We start from the raw sequence: 17,759 nt of genomic DNA on the forward strand, positions 1-17,759 counted from the left end.
TATGGTGTCTTTTACTGAACAGGACACAAATTACTGTGCAGTCAATTCTGTCTAGGTTTTTTTCCCTTTTGGATGTAAAACTTTCATCTCATTCCACTACCGCACAAATATGTGGCATTGAACTGATAATAGATTTGTATTAAACTGCTGTGTTATGGGCATGATTCCAAATGGTCTATACTTGAGCCACTTGCTTATTTCCTTTAAGCAAAGGAAATTTCCTTCCTTTAAGGTATAGGACAGCAGTTTTTAACATTTGATTGTTCCAAAATGTATTAAAAAGATTAATCATATTTTAAGTTAATTTCAAAGACTTTTCCCTTGGTTAAAAAAAAAAATCCCAAATAAATAAAACACAGATTAGTTTTAGTCTAAAATGTTTCATTTTCCACATGTAAGTTCCTCATTCAGAGAAGATAAGCACTTTAAATATTATACCAATTCTTTTGGGTCTCTGTGTAAATTACTGCCCCACTAAGATGTTACAGAAAACCCAAATGAACTTTTTGGCCAATCCAATACTTTTACAGATTTTACATTTTTATGTATATGACAAACTATATATGGTACTCAACACAAGCTTCATGCTGTCATGACAAATCACTTATGTATCAAGTATCAATTTAGATTTTTAGAGAAAAGATAAATTTTCAGTTAAAACCAAAAATTCATTATTTATTTAAAATACTTCTAAGTTAATTCCTCACTTCAAAATACTCTTCCAGAAACACTGTTAAGAATTACAAAACAATATATTTATAGCACATTCCATCTTTCTAATACATGTATATCTTTCTAAATACTGCTAGAAAATTTAGGAAAAAAGTCTGTATTTACTGACACAGAAGAATATCCAAGATATACCATAAGATTAAAAGGCAGGTCACAGAGTAATATGTTTGGGTACAATATATTTTTAAACAAAATGAAAACTAAAAAAAATCAACTTTCCCCAGAAAGGAGTCTGAAAATGCACACCTGAAACTGTTAACACAATGGATACCTCGAGGGAGAGTTGATCAGAAGAGAGAGTTGATCAGAGGGGAGTTTTCAATGTCTAGTTTATACACTGCTATATTGTTTAAATATTTCTATATTGAGCATGCATTATTTTTGTAATTAAAAAAATAAAGAAAAAAGAGCCATGGTAGCATAAATATTCTTTAACTCAGTATATCCAACGCATTATTTCAACGTCATCAATATACAAAATTATTAGAGATATTTTACTTTTTCTTTTTTGGTACTAGGTCTTCAAATTCTAGTCTGTGTAGTTTACACTGACAGCCCATCTCAATTTGGACTAATCATGTTTCAAATGCTCAATGCCACATGTGGCTGGCGGCTGCTGTATTGGACAGTGGAGTTCCAGAACCTGTATAAAACAGGGCACCTATAAAACTGAAAAGAAGCATGCATACCAAACTGGAACAGACCCCTGATGTTTTCTATTCAGCCCTTCCCTTTACATTTTTTTAACCTCAGGTTACACAGTGCAGGCAGAGATGGGCCCAGAACACAGATTTTCAGACTTCCAGTCCTTGCATTACCAGATTTACCCAGCATTAGCTGAGGTCCATTTACTTCAAATTACTACAAATATTATTTGAAGGACTAAAATTTCAAATCATCTAAATAACAAGACAGCAATTTTGAGTTTATTGTAACAGTATGTGAGCTTCATTACTAAGTATTTAGAATAAACAAAGTAAACAATTTCAACTGACCATTTTCCCATCCCAATTAACAATATTATGGAACTGGTGCTGACTTAGTCTCTCTGAAAGTGTAAACATTTTGCAGAAGGCTTTGTGTCTGAAGTGGGATAGCTTGAATAAATAGAACTCCAGTTTTGTTTTTGTTTTTAAATTTTAAAGTGGCAAGAGCCTGATATATCAGGGTTGTTCCTCTGGGGGACACAGCTGTAAAGCCAATGATGTGGTCAAATTGCCTTTTTATCAATGGGGAAATGGAGGTTCCAAGGAATTACTGTAATGGACTTGCTCAAGATGGCAGAGCTGGTTAGTGACAGGGCTGAGCTAGTACTAGAAGCCATATCTCTTACTGTTCAGTCCACAAATCTTCAGTATATGATGCTGCCTTCTGCAGCATCTGAACATAAGGAAAACAGTATATAAGTTAAGTACTTGTATTTTTAAAGCATAAGTACTTACCCAAGCATTCCTGACTCTTTGGTCTTTATGATGTAGAGGAACATTAATAATGTATGAAACATATTATTTCGGCCCTGGAACAAAGACAAAAAATACAGCAAGATTTAAACCTAACGAAACCAAACCATTCAGCCTGATAGGTAAATGCGATCCTATCAATTTATATTCTACTAACTCGGAATTCCATGTAATTCAGCCTTTCATTCATTCATTAAACAAAGTGCCCACTTTGTGCTAGGAAGTGGGAATACTGTGGTGAATAAAACAGAGAGGATCCATGTAATTGAGGAGCTTAAGGTCTAGTAGGAAAGGCAGACAGGAAACTCAGAATTACAATAAAGTGTGATGAATGTTATGAGAAAGAAGAAGGTGTAGGGTGCCATGGGAACATATGCATTAAACCCAGAGTGGTGAGGCAAGCAATGCCTCCCTGAGAGAGAAATTTTTAAGTTGAGACCTGAAAGATGAGCAGAAATAAACACATTGGGAAGTTCCCATACATGGGAAGCAGCATTTATGAAGGTCTGGATGGGAGCTATTCTGAAGCTGGTACCCCTGTATCCTACACACAAAAAATACTCTATCCCCCAAATTAACAGCATAAACAACAATGTTGGAATTAAAAAACCTTTAATCACACTTCAAAATACATTATGATATATGTTAACAGTGTAAGTAACATATTAAATGTAAATTTATTTTATCTACAAGGGACTATGAGGCAGCATTTTGCCAGCACTAAAATCAAACTATTATATGTAATTTCTGGTCTGTGAAATAGCTCCTGATTTAGATTTTCAATTTACTGATTAACTTATACCTGCTTATTCTGATTTAGTGTTTTTACTAAAAAATCTTAGGATATATGATTTTTAAAGACAGTGTTTCTTTAAAAAAAAAAAAAAGGATTTGCATGGAACTTGAATGGCCCAAAATATTTACACTTACAAAGTTGAAATATTAAACTTAAAAAAAAAAAAAGAAATATTCTCTTCCGGGTATCTGATGAAGTGAAGGATACAATTTATGATTATAGTCTATGTAAAATTTCTTAGTATAGATGCTGGTAACAAAAATAACTGCAAAGGTCATCAACAGAACTGATGTTTGTAATCAAAAGTAAAATACCTGGATAGAAGTGTAAACTGGTACAATCATCTTTTTGATAACATATTTTAACAGCCTTGAAAATATTCTATAACCTAGAATTCCATTTTTGGACTTCAGGCTAAAAAACTACCCAAAATGCAGACAGCTATATGCATAAAGGTATTTATGATAATGAAGACTTAGAAACATCCAAAATATCTAACTGTAGGGGAGTGGTTAAATAAATTATGTTATAATTTTATTGTGAAGTTTTAAAATAGCCATTAAAAAGTGTTTTAACGAAGATTCTTAAAGGCATGGAAAATTATAACATTAATTTTAAAAAGGATATAAAACTACATAAATAATATGATTTCAACCCATAAATAAGTACAGAAAAAGACCAAAATGAAATTTATCAAAAAAATTATACCAAATGTTAACAAGAGCTTCCTGTAAATAATGGAATAATGAACTTTTCTTCCTTTTCTTCATAATTCTCCAAATTAAGCACATATTACTTTTAGAGTTTTAAAAAAAGGGATACAAAACTAGCATTTTTTCCCTAATTTAAAAAGTTTACCTATTCCATAAACAAGAGAATCTAATTTTAAAAATATTAACAAAGCAAGTCATCCATGACATTAGTAATAGCAACTGCTACATTTAGAAGTACCTTTGGAAGACTGTAGAAATGACGCTGGTAGATTAGCTCATAATGGGGAGGGTTGATAGCACTCTGATAAATGCAAAAAACATTCTCATTTGTCACGTCTGTAAAGGAAATATGCTACATTAAAAAAACAAAACCAAACCACTAGATGTATTTCATGTGAAAAGCTCAATTCATCCTTTTAGGAGAGGTTGTTTATACCTGGTTTATTTGGTGTCTGAACAAAGTGCTGAGAAGTAAATGTTTTTCCATCAGGGTATTTAGGATGTGGAGGTAGTCTGGAATCAAGGTAGGTGCAAAACACATGCATGATGATCTGAAGACGAGGAAACAATTTTTCAAAGTCAGCATGAAAATCGATCAAGTATGTATGTGGTACTTTTAAAACATGTTTATAATGACTCCAATTTTTTTTTTTTTTTTGCGGTACGCGGGCCTCTCACTGTTGTGGCCTCTCCCGTTGCGGAGCACAGGCTCCGGACGCGCAGGCTCAGCGGCCATGGCTCACGGGCCCAGCCGCTCCGCGGCATGTGGGATCTTCCCGGACCGGGGCACGAACCCGTGTCCCCTGCATCGGCAGGCGGACTCTCAACCACTGCGCCACCAGGGAAGCGCATGACTCCAATTTTTAAGTTTTTCTCCAAAGAAAGAATTAGCAAAAATGTTTTCAAGTGGTTATATCTGTAAGATGAAATCTATGAAATGAAAAGATTAGAGCAAGACATTCCTAGTTTTCTGTTAAGGGGATCATTCACACCCATATAGGTAATTAACAGCAAAATCAAAATAAAATACACATACATTCAATTCTGAATTTGAGTATCAGCATTTAAACTTCATTTTCACACATAACAGTCACTATAAAAAAACAAACATAATTTTGAAAAACTCTTAAATGCTCCAAAACTTTATACTCTTTGATTTCATAAATCTAATTCTAGGAATCTTTCTTAAAATCATAATCCTAAATAAGAAAGAAACATGCATTATGTTACTCCTGGCAGTATTATTTAAGACAGAAAAACAAAAATCCCTCCCCCACTACATGTTTCCCAAACTTTTAGGTCCAATATAGGAGAACAGTTAAATGACAGTGTGTAATAGTGCAAATAACACTGAAAAGTGAAAAAAAGCAGGAGACATAATTTTACATATGGGATTATTATATCTGTATCGATAAAAACATTAAAAATAGCACAATATAAGTAAAGAAAAAAAAAAGAAGAAAATATACCAAAATATTAACAGTGGTTGGGTTAAGATGCTGGTACAAAAATTTTGTATTTCTACTTAGTTTCTAAGTTCTTTTCATTTATTTTATTTTCATTTTTATTTATTTATTCATTTATTTATTTATTTTCTTTTTTGGCCTCACTGTGTGGCTTGCAGGATCTTAGTTCCCTGACCGGGGATTGAACCCGGGCCCATGGCAGTGACAGCCAGCACTGAGTCCCAACCACTGGACTGCCAGGGAATTCCCTCTAAGTTCTTTTTAATATTCATTTTTATAATGGAAAAATAAACCCAATAACAAAAATGTCAAACTGATAAAACTGGGGACTTACAGCAGAATCAGTGGGCAGGTCTGTATCCCACTTGCGGCCTTTGAAGTCTCCACCTCTATTCCATCGAAATGAGCTCATACAGCCTCCTTGGGAAAGTTCTGTAGCAACAAAGGTAAAATAAAATAAGCTAAGAATATACAAGAAAGAAGGAAAAAAAAAAGGCTAAGGGGGGGCTTCCCTGGTGGCGCAGTGGTTGAGAGTCCGCCTGCCGATGCAGGGGACACAGGTTCGTGCCCCGGTCCGGGAAGATCCCACATGCCGCGGAGCAGCTGGGCCCGTGAGCCATGGCCACTGAGCCTGCGCGTCCCAAGCCTGTGCTCCGCAACGGGAGAGGCCACAACAGTGAGAGGCCCGCATACCCAAAAAAAAAAAAAAAAAAAAAAGGCTAAGGGGTTACAATAAGGAAAGTATAACATCTAAAAACCTGATAAAAACATGCAGACAAAGAAATACAAGATATAAAAAATTAAATAGCACCATGGGGACTTCCCTGGTGGTTCAGTGGTTAAGAATCAACCTGCCAATGCAGGGGACACAGGTTCGAGCCCTGGTCCAGGAAAATCCCACATGCTTTGGAGCAACTAAGCCCGTGCGCCACAACTACTGAGCCTGTGCTCTAGAGCCCACGAGCCACAACTACTGAATTCCTTTTGCCTAGACCCCGTGCTCCGCAACAAGAGAAGCCACTGCAATGAGAAGCCCGTGCACCACAACGAAGAGTAGCCCCCACTCGCCACAACTAAAGAAAGCCCACGCGCAGCAAAGAAGACCTAATGCAGCCATAAATAAGTAAGTACGTAAGTCATGATAAATGTTTATTCCTAAGTAAGTCATGATAAATGTTTATTCCTAAACCTCAGTCCAAACCTAGACTAGAGAAGGGGCAACATTACATTTTCAAATTAAGATTTATGATAAATCTAAAGAGTGAAATACTATTTCTAAAACTTGTTTTAGTGATGAGAACATTTTACAGAGTTTATCCAAATAAATGTAGGGAGGCATAAAGAGAGTATGTGGGAGTACCAGGGAGGCTAAATTTCCTGAGTCTCAAGTCAGTCTCCTCAGAAGATCATATTTCCCCCAAATAATCAGAATATAACAGAAATATAAAGAAGCAACGTATTACATATGACTTACAAAAATCGAAAGAAATAGGATCGGCATGCTGAAATTATAAAGAATGTCATTGTGGCATCCATTCTTGGTAGCTTAAGAATAGAAAATGAGTGAAATATTCATGTGAGCCCATTTAGCTCATATTTAAGTTTCCCTATTTAGAACAAAATTAGTAATTAATGTATTCAAGGCTAACTACATTATTTTGACCATTTTTAAGCATACAGAATATAAAACTCAAAAGTTGTTCAAGTATAAGCCTTAATAAAGCCATTATTAAATACATATTTATAAAATAAGATCACACTTCAGTGATACTTATAATTAAAAAAAAATTTTGTTCCATGTTACCTGTATAAAATTTCAAACTAGTGAAAAAGCTCTCATTTTTTCCCTCTTCAAATCAATAATTACCTTTGATCCTTTCAAACAAGTATTCCTGATTTGGCGTGAGGTCTAGATACTGCACGATTGTATTTAGAGTTGGAATGAGTGGAGCTTTGACCAGAGCAGCCTGCTTCAAGCTAGTAATACTAGCCTCTGTTAAAATTAAAACACACAGAAAACAGATTATTCCTCATGTGGATCTTTGAAAAAACTTCAAATGCTCTTCCTTCAATAGATGTTGAAGGAATAAAGGAAAGCAACGATAGTTTATCTTAACAAGCTGCATTATCTACTTTACCTACAAAATATTTGATCATTTCTGGCAAGGTGGCCAGAGTTAAACAAACACATGCATACTCCAAAAACAGCCAAATCCATTTTGCCAGATCTATAAACAACTAATAGAAGATTTTTGTGGAGTATATATAAAAAGACACATGAGAGCTTTCAAAATCAGGTTGAATTAAAAGTTGCCCATTATGCTAGTGACAAGTGAACACTTTTTATGAGTGATTTCGCTCATCACTTCATGAAAGACAACTATCCAAAGAAATGAATAAACGAACAAAAAGTTTCAAAATGTACAACCATACTAGTAATACCCAATGTTGGGGAAAAGGCTTTCTTATATGTGACATTATTGCTAGAATATAAATTGGTATAAGCTTTTTGAAGGGTTATGTATATTAAAAGCCTTAATACATTTATACCTATTGAACTTACAACTTCACTCCTAAGAAATTATCCTAAGGAAATAATTATGAATGTACACAAATATTTAGGTAAAAGGACATTTACTTACAGCATTATTAATAACAGCAAAGGGAAACTCTTCTAAATTTTAAATAATAAAGATCAGTTAAATACAATATATTACATACATAAAAAAGAAATACAAACTAGCCATAAAAATAGTACTGGAGAATATTTAACAAAATAGAAAAAGTAGAGGGAAAAAAGCAGGTAACAAAACAGTATGACCCCAATTTAATTAAAAATATATACATACATATGTACTATTTGCTCAACTCCTAAATATACACTTTTCACATTTTAATGTTGTTAAATTATGGTATAACTTACCATTGATATATATAGTATCATAGTATTTTTCTCCAAAAGGAATAAGTGATTGTGATTTAAAACGATTGATTGTGGTTATCTACTGAAGCGCAATCATGGGTAATATTCTTTGTGTATTTCTGTACTTTCCAAATTTTCTACAATGAACATATGCATGTTGCTTTCACAGTGATAAAACAATGTTATTCTTTTTTAAAAAGCACATCACACTGGTAAAAATGTTGTGAAACATAACATATTTTTATAGCTTATAAAAAAGCTCAAAAAGGATAAGCATAGGTTCAAATAACATTACCAAGAAAGTAACCTTCTGACTTTGGAGTCAGAAAGCTCTGGCCTCAAATCACTGCTCTGTGACACTGGGCAAGTTACTTAACCTCTCTGAGTCTTAGTAGTCTGATCCATAAAATGTGGCACTAAAAGCTAGCTTTCAAGGTTAATGTGAGTGTTGTATACATTATATACAAAATATACGGATACTCAACACGTGGGTACTTTAGTGATGCACAACACTATACTTATTCCAGAGAATAAAGACTGATTAAAAAAAGATACCCAAAAGCAAGTAGAAAGTGTTAATGTGCAATCCAAAGCCCTTACATATTTCAAAGAGAAATTTATTCTCTAGAAAGCTGATTGACTAAAATATTCCTTATTTATTTTGAAACCTAATTATTTAACACTAAATAAGTTATAGTGTATATATACTTTAGGCAAATTATATTACACAAAACCTTAATAATTTTATTTTTAGCAGATAAGAAAAATGTATTTTTCTTATATTGAAAAAAGGGGACTTTAAATTAGCACTGTACACATTTTTTATGCTTTGTACAATTTTAAATTAATATCTAATAAGAGACTTGTATCTTGAATATATAAAGAACACCTACAACTCAATAATAAAGAGACAAGTAACCCAATTTAAAAATAGGTAAAGGGGAAAAAAAACTGGGTAAAGGATCTGAAAAGATATTTTGCTTATGAAGATATATGAATGGACCAGCACATGAAAAGATGCTAAACATCATTAGCCATCAGGGAAATGCAAACTAAAAATACAATGTGATACCATTTCATATGCATTAGGATAACTGAAAAAGACACATAATAACAAGTATTGGCAAGGATGTGAGAAACTGGAGCCCTTATACACTGTAGGTGGGGATGTAAAATGGTGCAGCTGCTTTAGAAAACAGTCTGGCAATTCCTCTAAAGGTTAAACATGGATTTACCATATGGCTTAGCAATTCCACTTCTAGGTAATACCCAAGAGAAATTAAAATATATTCACACGAACATTTGTATGTATGTGTTCATGGCAGCATTATTCATAATAACCAAAAAAGTGAAAACAACCCAAATGTCAATCAAATGATGAACAGGTAAACAAAATGTGGTAGATCCAAACAATGGGATATTATTTGGCAATAAAAAGAAATGAAGTACTGATAAACACTACAACATGGATGAACCCTGAAAACATTGTTAAGTGAGAGAAGCCAGTCACAAACGACAACATATTGTATGATCCCATTTAGATGAAATATCCAAAACAGGCCTATATAATGAGACAGAAAGTAGGCTGGTAGTTGCCTAGGGCTGGAGGATGGGTGGTGGTTGGAAACGGGTCTATGGGGTTTCCTTTTGGGGTGATGAACTATTCAAACTTGACTGTGGGGATGGTTTGCACAACCCAAACCTTTGAATTGTAGACTTTAAATGGGTGAACTGCATATATCTCAATAAAACTGTTATATTTTTTAAAAAGTGATATTATGGACATTTAGTTTTTTTCTTCACCTCAAGATAACAAAAGGTGTTGTTAAACAGCCCATTACAAGAAGAAATTTTCCACTTGGCAGATTCACTGAAGGAACTCAAACGCTGGGCTCTATTTTCACATACCTCCTATTTGCAGCTCTGGACAACCCATTCGCCTCATTTGTGTGCTGACAGACTCAATCTCTTGTACAAGTGGCACTAATATTGTCTCATTGATCCACTAGGAAGAAATGAGGTAATGATTTTACACACGCAATTTTAAAGCATTTCTCAAATAATTATTTTCATGAAACTATTTTTGCTGTCTTGTACTTGAATATTAACAGAGTATAGTGGAAGAGAATGGAAGTAGCAGCTACCTGAAGTCTAGAGAGAGATAAGTAAATATGCTAACGGAGTATAACTTGACAAAGTTATATTCTTAAATCACATATGCCTATTTTTTAAAGATATAAAACTTTCAGCTACATGTTAAGTTTTTCTTAAATTCTTCTTTCTAGGATCATTATACTTAGCTAAAAGGATCATCTTCAGTTTACAGTTCTAGGGTAATTATTCACACATTTACACATGTAGCATTTATACTGGTTTGTGATTAGTAGAATAGTTTTTAAAACTAAACATAACTTAGATTAACATTACATAACATAACATAACATAGATTAGCTCTCAGCAGGCTCACTCAATCCCCTAACCATGTGGAAAACAGATTTTACTGTATTTGAAACTAGTTTGTGAATATTACAATATTCACTTTAGGACTAGGAATTTCAAATTCCACTTTGCATGGCTGATATCAAACTCATTCTGGGATGTGAAAAGACTGCCCAAGGAAATACCCCATCTAGTTTTTGTGTTATGTGTTTTGTGTTTGTTCACAGCAACTTCAACCACCATTTCTGTTTCCACACTTCTGTTTAACCATAAAGTAGAAGGATGAAAACAAGCTTCAGATCAAATACAAGTCTATACAATTCATTATAAAATTTTTGAATTAAAAAGCCTCTGAAAATGAAGTGTTTTTATAATTTATTTAGCAAGAAAATTTGATATACTGGCAAGACCTGAACTGAATTCCTGTGAAGCTATTATTAGACTTTATCCTACCTAGTGTGACAGTTTATATGCTCTGCTGCAGAAACATTAATGTGGTTGATTACTGAGTACTAACAAGACCCTGCTACTGTATTACAAAATATATGGTATATGCATATACTGCTTTTTAAAAAAAACTACAAAAAACCCTAAATTTCAGAACATTGTAGCCTAAGGAATTCAGATAAAGGACTGTGTTTGTATTTCTTCTAAGCTAATACTTCTGACCAAGACTTTATAAATATATTAACATTTTTAGATAAGCCTATGAGTGGAAATAAAAGAAAGTACAGTTCTAGGACATCATTTCACTTGTTCATTCTTCCAACATTTATTAAGTGTATCCTACTTGCCAGCCACTCCTAGCCTGCAACAAAATTATCTACTAGCTCCAGGAGAGAGATGTAGGCCTCATTCCCAGAAAACCTGATTGAGTAGTTCTAGGGCTGGCTCTGGAATTCTTATTCAAAAAAGCCAATCAGGCTTCTGGTTCAAGAAAGTAGGCTACTACTTTCAGCACTCCTTCTTGATACCCTATTTAAATTATAGTAAAAGAATAAAAAAGGGGCTTCCCTGGTGGCGCAGTGGTTGAGAATCCGCCTGCCGATGCAGGGGACAAGGGTTCGTGCCCCAGTCTGGGAAGATCCCACATGCCGCGGAGCAGCTGGGCCCGTGAGCCATGGCCGCTGAGCCTGCGCTCCACAACGGGAGAGGCCACAACAGTGAGAGGCCCGCGTACCGCAAAAAAAAAAAAAAAAAAAAAGAATAAAAAAGAACAAGTGATTTCAACATATTTCTAGAAACTATACAGTGGGTGGATGAGTGTTGAAGGATCAAACAGTGGAAGAAGCGGCAGCCTCTACAGAATCTAAGTGGAGGGGCTTCCTGCAGTGAAGGAGGGGCCAATTCGCCCCCCTGGAATCCGGACAAACGGGTACTACAGAGAACAACAGAAAGAGGCAGGGTTGAAACCAGGGAACTAACTCACTGTATATGCAAGAGCTGGCCTTGCCAACCTCTAGGCCAAAGATTAGAAGGTTCTTCTTTAGAAAAATCGAAGAAATTGATATACTCTGAAGTAGCCTCAAGCATATGTTATGTTCTCTAACTCTGAAGTTTTCTGACATAAAGGACCTCATTTTTGCTCCCCTCACATTTCTAGACACATAACAGACTGACAGGAAAGCTCTTTGAAAAGTAAAATTGAGATGTTGGGAAAGGGAAAATCTTAGCAACTAAATACACTGTTCCTTTATCCACTCAAAATACACTGATTTGCTAAATACAGAAGGAAAAAAAATCCCCAAGAATACGGACACTATATGGTAAACGTCATGTTTATTCTTATATATGTGCCACACATATTGTACTTTTAATAATACTTAATTCTGATATTCTAATAATTAATATCTCTAACTGATATTCTAACAACATACTTTGTACATTAAGAGGCACTAATATTGTCCAAAGAGTAATGTCAGAACTTACATTTCTGAACTTGGCTGTCCATGAATCCATATGATCAAGAAGTTGTCTATTCATAGTCACTCTTGCCCAGACCTATTAAAAATGTTTAAAATGAACAATCAAATAAAATGCCAGTTATCAATCATTCCTTCCCCCACCCTCAGAAATATTTGGAATACTTTGGAAAAAACTTCATGAATATCAATACTGATCTAATTAATATGCAGTAGTTGCAATTCATGCACACATATATATTTAAAATTCCTTACATTGATATGTTTGAAGAACATTCTTCTTGCTTTTAAGAACAAAATTTAAATCCTTTATTTGCTTTTAAACTGATGAAGTTACAGAATATCAAATGTTCTAATCTAAATGTATTTCAAGAGCAAGAGTCTTGTATATGCTAATAAGTACAAGTAGATACCTGAGATACCTTTTCAATATAAATGAGTGCAGAAAAATGTTTTAGGCAGGAAAGTAATGTTAACTATGTGTCATAAAGAGTAAAACGTACAATATAATTCAGTTTTGGGTACACAAACTTAAGGAGTCTTTCTACCGTTTAATGTGTGCCAGATTTATGTTTCTAGCCAGTAGAAGTGGAGGTTACAGAAAAAAAAGTTCCAGAAGAAGAAAAGACTTTCTAACAATCTGTAAATCATAAATATCAAGTCATTTTTATTTTCCATTTACCTCCTCTGCAGCTTGTTTAGAACTGAGATCAGCTTCATCTTTGTTAGCACATGGGGCCTGAGACCTACAGGCAAGCTGATACTGAAACTTCTTTAAAGTTTGTGCATAATCCCCCATAAAACGACTGTGGTTCCAGAAAGTAGGACTGGTGGAAGGCGAAGTAGAATCTGGGCTTCCTACAATGATTAATTTAAAGATTATCAGTGTGTTGTAGTAATTTTGATATCTGGAGCTGCTATATGAACTCTGGGTATCCAGGAATCTGGATGGCAATGGCAATCAAAGACAAAGCCTCGGGCTTCCCTGGTGGTGCAGTGGTTGAGAGTCCGCCTGGCGATGCAGGGGACACGGGTTTGTGCCCCGGTCCGGGAAGATCCCACATGCCGTGGAGCAGCTGGGCCCGTGAGCCATGGCCGCTGAGCCTGCGCGTCCCGAGCCTGTGCTCCGCAACGGGAGAGGCCACAACAGTGAGAGGCCCGCGTACCGCCAAAAAAAAAAAAAAAAAAAAAAAAAGACAAAGCCTCCTCTCCTCCCTGCTCCCAACGTTCTCTCTTCTTCAGAGAAATGGAAAATTAAAAAGAACATTTTCTGAGCAGTATCACTTTGAGAGCCATATGCTCTCTAAGTGGCTGAAAGTGTCTGTTTATTTTTGTTGTAAAATTAAGCTTGTTTCATTCTCTAAGACTTTCAAATGATTCAGAGAGAAACAAAAGACAAATTTCTTCAGGAAATAAATAGGCTAAGGAGTTCTTGCTTGAATTTTTGGAAGCTCTTTCTGAATGGGATAATTACAGCCTCTTATTAATAAACTAGTCTTTTGGCTAGCAGCTAAACTCACTCTTCCCTGTACTACACTGTGTTCTATTTATAGTCTGTAGTAATTCCTGCCTTGTATTAAGAGACCATCTGCTGATTACACTTCTAAATTTATAAATTTACTTTTAGGAAATGTAAATAGTCAAATTTAGGGACTTAATACTACAGAGGAATCTACCACAGTACTTATCACACTTTAAGGCCTGTTTCTTTTTCCAAATAAAATTTGAGCTCTTTGAGGGCAGGGAGTATTTTTTTTCCCGAGCATCTAGCCCAGTTCCTGAATAAAGAGCAAATTTTCAACGACAACTATATGATACTTATGAAGAGTTTATTTTTTCAGAGTTTACCTGATATCAAAAGTATCAATTAATATTTTATACCCTCACACAAAAGTCACAAATAAAAACTAGTTTTTTTTTATCTTAGCAGAATTTTTAAAAGGAATGACTGTAAAATAATGAAACTGTTTTTCTAGTGATGTTTACAGGCACAAAAGACGAGAAATCATGAAAGGAATATGTGGCAGTATTTCAAGTCACAGCATCAAAACCTTGAAGGTTAGCCAGTCTTGTGCTAGTAGCACTGGTGAAAGTAGTTTCATGCTGACATGAAAATAAATAATTACGTATAATAAATACCACACTTGGGGTAAAAAAATTTCAAGTAGGACTTCTGGTAACACTGACTTAGAGGAATGAATTAATGTCAAGAAAAGAAGTTTTAAACAAGCACAAATGATTTAATAAATAGGGAATAAAAAAGGAAGGTAAGAGACATGGTCATGATAGAGCACAAAGTTTATCCTATTTTGATTAATTATTTTGACTATTAACTTTGAAAATGATAATCAAGCTTTCTGAGAGAAAACTTGAACTAAAATTTCAATAAAGTGTGGCTTTAGATGACAAAAGAAGTTTTATACAGATGACAGAAATATGTTTTTATATCTGTTGTACATTAGCCAAAGTACAAGGAAAATATATATAGCAAGTGACACAATAGGGCTTCTCTGTAATGACCACCACCACCAAAATAGCACAAAACCTGTAGCTGGAGAACCACAAAGACCAAAGAATCAAAGCACAAAGAGATTTGGAAGTCTGGCAACATAACAAATCAGGTAACCTGAAACATCTCCAGATATATATATGCTTATCAAATAAAATATATAATTTAAATGAATAATGGAGCTTGCAATAATGTAAGAGGAAGAGTCACTGGCTAAAAATGAAGAGGGAATTGAAAGTCACGGTGGCCAGTGGCCTGCATGTGAGCTGATGCCGTGGCTGCTCTGGAGCATTTTGTAGGCTTTGGGAAACCTATCAGCTTTGATTTCAGTGCCTGGGAACTGGAAATGTGGATACAGGTCCAGGAGAGGTAGACAGCTGGACTGAGACCTTCTTCCTGTCTCTATTCCCTGCACCCTGCATAGAGCCAGGAACCTCAAAGGGCCACATTCTCAGTGGATAAGGAAAAAACATCTGTCCACTGACACCAGGAAATAATAAGGAAGCTTGTCTCTCTTAGGCTGTTTAAAAAGAAACCCCCAGAGATTTAAAAATTACAGATCTATCTTCACATGGGTTTATAGTGCCCGTTTACACTCCCTGTGAGGTCCAGGAACCTCCAAGCCCCAAAATTACTTAAGTTAGTTCAAGGTCAATGATGTTCCTTAGGCACCCGGTAGAGGCAAATATAAAACTGCTGGCAGGAAACAAGGCTTCCATCCAGCCTGCCTAGGACAGAAAAAGCACAGATAAAATTCTTCTGAAGATGAGCTTACCAAAAACAAACAAAAATTACATAAATCACAGGGAAACATGTCTCCAAGCAAATGAGTCAACAAGAAAAAAATGTTAGCATGTAATCTCCAAGAACTTTAGATAACTGAACTACTTGACAGAGACTTTTAAAAAGCACGTTTAAAGTGATTGAGATAGGAAAAAGAATTGAAAATATAAGAACAAAACAAGATACTCTAAATCAGGCATATCTGAAAGAGAACCAAATGAAACTCTGAAAACTGAAAAAAGAAAAGAAGACAAAGAGCTCAATGAGTTAGTTAAACAGCAGTTCAGACACCACTGAAGAAAGAACTATCAGTTCAAACTGGCTAAAACAAACAAACTGTGGGGGGGGCTTCCTGGTGGCGCAGTGGTTGGGAGTCCGCCTGCCACTGCAGGGGACACGGGTTCGTGCCCCGGTCCAGGAGGATCCCACGTGCCGTGGAGCGGCTGGGCCTGTGAGCCATGGCTGCTGGGCCTGTGCGTCCGGAGCCTGTGCTCCGCAACGGGAGAGGCCACAACAGTGAGAGGCCCATGTACCGAAAAAAATAAAAAAAATATTAAAAAATTAATAGGGTACAGATCAAAATCTCTAGCCAGAGTACAATTAACTTAGGAAAAAACAGATAACAAAGCCTTTCATTTCACACACTTGGAAATTAAAAGCAACACCAATCACCAATAATACTTCCAAACAATATTTCTAAATAACTCCTATATGTCAATGAAGAAATAAAAATGCAAGTCAGAAAATACCTGGATATGACAAAAATATGTAGAGGGTACATAGGGTTCTTTGTATCCCACTCTATAATTTTCGGTATCCTTGAAATATTTCAAAATTTAAAAAGAAAAAAAAGCATGTATCAACAAATAACAAGATAATATTGATTTGTTTCTTTGACATCTGTGGCACTTTCAGGCAAAATTAAATTAAAAATCAATAGAGAGATTTCAAGTGACACAAAGAGCCATGGTCCAATAATTGGCTTCCTCACTGTGGCCATGCTTTAGCACCTAATGTGCTTTCTGTGAAAGTTCCTGAGGGGGAAAAATCATTACTCGGCTCAATAGCCTAACTTGGTTTCAATAATAGACTTTGTAATAATCAAATCCACCCCAAATAGATTAAGATTTGCTAACACTGCTCCCCAAGGCAAACTAGAGACAAGTTAAAAAATGTTCCAAAAACAACAGCACTTCTGGAGTAAATCCATGCTCTCACCAGCCTCCCTGCCACACCAACCTTCCCAAGGACTACCTGAAAGGAGACAACTATCACTTCACGAAGCTCTGCTGCGGACCGCATCAAAAACAGTTTTATGACCTCAACTTTTAAACAAATTATAACTTACACGAAAAAGCTTTCAATAGTAATGTAGACAAAAGGTTCAAGATTTCCGTTAACTCAGCTATATTTTACATCTTAAATTTTGGTGAACTTAATTCTTCTAACTGAACAAAATACAAAACCAAAATGTATTTCTCTCCTAAGCTACACAAGGTGTATTACTAAAGGACTTAAACATTTATGTATGGGATCAAAGTAAAGGTTGAAGATAACGTAAAATGACACAAAAATACGTACAATAGATCTAAATAAAATATATATGTACCCAGCTTAACTCTATGCTGTTTCTCTTCTTCACTTCTAAGAAAAGTATCCAAGGTTCGTAGGTCTGTCATGTAGTCTTCTTTGTCAGTAGGGGAGTTGTAGACGGTGGGTGAAGAACGGTAGCGAGATCTCAATCCACTGTTCTCCACTGGTCCAACAGTGGTAGGGTATGGAGAAGATGGAGAGGGACTATAGCTGGCCAACTATACAAAATAAAAGAACTTTATTTTATTTTTCTTTAACTGAAATGTCTTTGTTTTGGTTTTTGACTTTCAAAGAGCACACACCAATTAGAATGGCCAAAATCCAGAGCACTGACAACACCAAATGCTGGCAAGGATGTAGAGTAACAGGAACTTGGATTCATTGCTGGTGAGAATGCAAAACAGTCACTTTGGAAGACAGTTT

At 35.3% G+C, this 17,759-nt stretch overlaps 1 protein-coding gene across 3 annotated transcripts in view; it reads right to left on the bottom strand.

Annotated features, from left to right (window-relative positions):
* Positions 1 to 17,759, bottom strand: part of TMEM209 (transmembrane protein 209) — a 28,925-nt gene that overhangs the window by 2,485 nt on the left and 8,681 nt on the right. For 2 of the 3 annotated variants that reach the window (XM_019923975.3, XM_019923978.3), the window contains exons 6-14: positions 17,353 to 17,554; positions 13,134 to 13,309; positions 12,459 to 12,530; positions 9,999 to 10,095; positions 7,035 to 7,160; positions 5,502 to 5,599; positions 4,138 to 4,252; positions 3,940 to 4,037; positions 2,175 to 2,248 (exon numbers count right to left, since the gene is read on the bottom strand). In XM_019923975.3, the coding sequence (XP_019779534.1) occupies positions 2,175 to 2,248; positions 3,940 to 4,037; positions 4,138 to 4,252; positions 5,502 to 5,599; positions 7,035 to 7,160; positions 9,999 to 10,095; positions 12,459 to 12,530; positions 13,134 to 13,309; positions 17,353 to 17,554 (1,058 nt within the window). Of the gene's footprint in view, positions 1 to 2,174; positions 2,249 to 3,939; positions 4,038 to 4,137; positions 4,253 to 4,274; positions 4,632 to 5,501; positions 5,600 to 7,034; positions 7,161 to 9,998; positions 10,096 to 12,458; positions 12,531 to 13,133; positions 13,310 to 17,352; positions 17,555 to 17,759 lie in introns of those variants that run through there. The other variant, XM_073809938.1, reaches the window with a different exon arrangement.

The sequence above is a fragment of the Tursiops truncatus genome, chromosome 9 (assembly GCF_011762595.2).
Source record: "Tursiops truncatus isolate mTurTru1 chromosome 9, mTurTru1.mat.Y, whole genome shotgun sequence".
NCBI lineage: Eukaryota > Metazoa > Chordata > Mammalia > Artiodactyla > Delphinidae > Tursiops > Tursiops truncatus.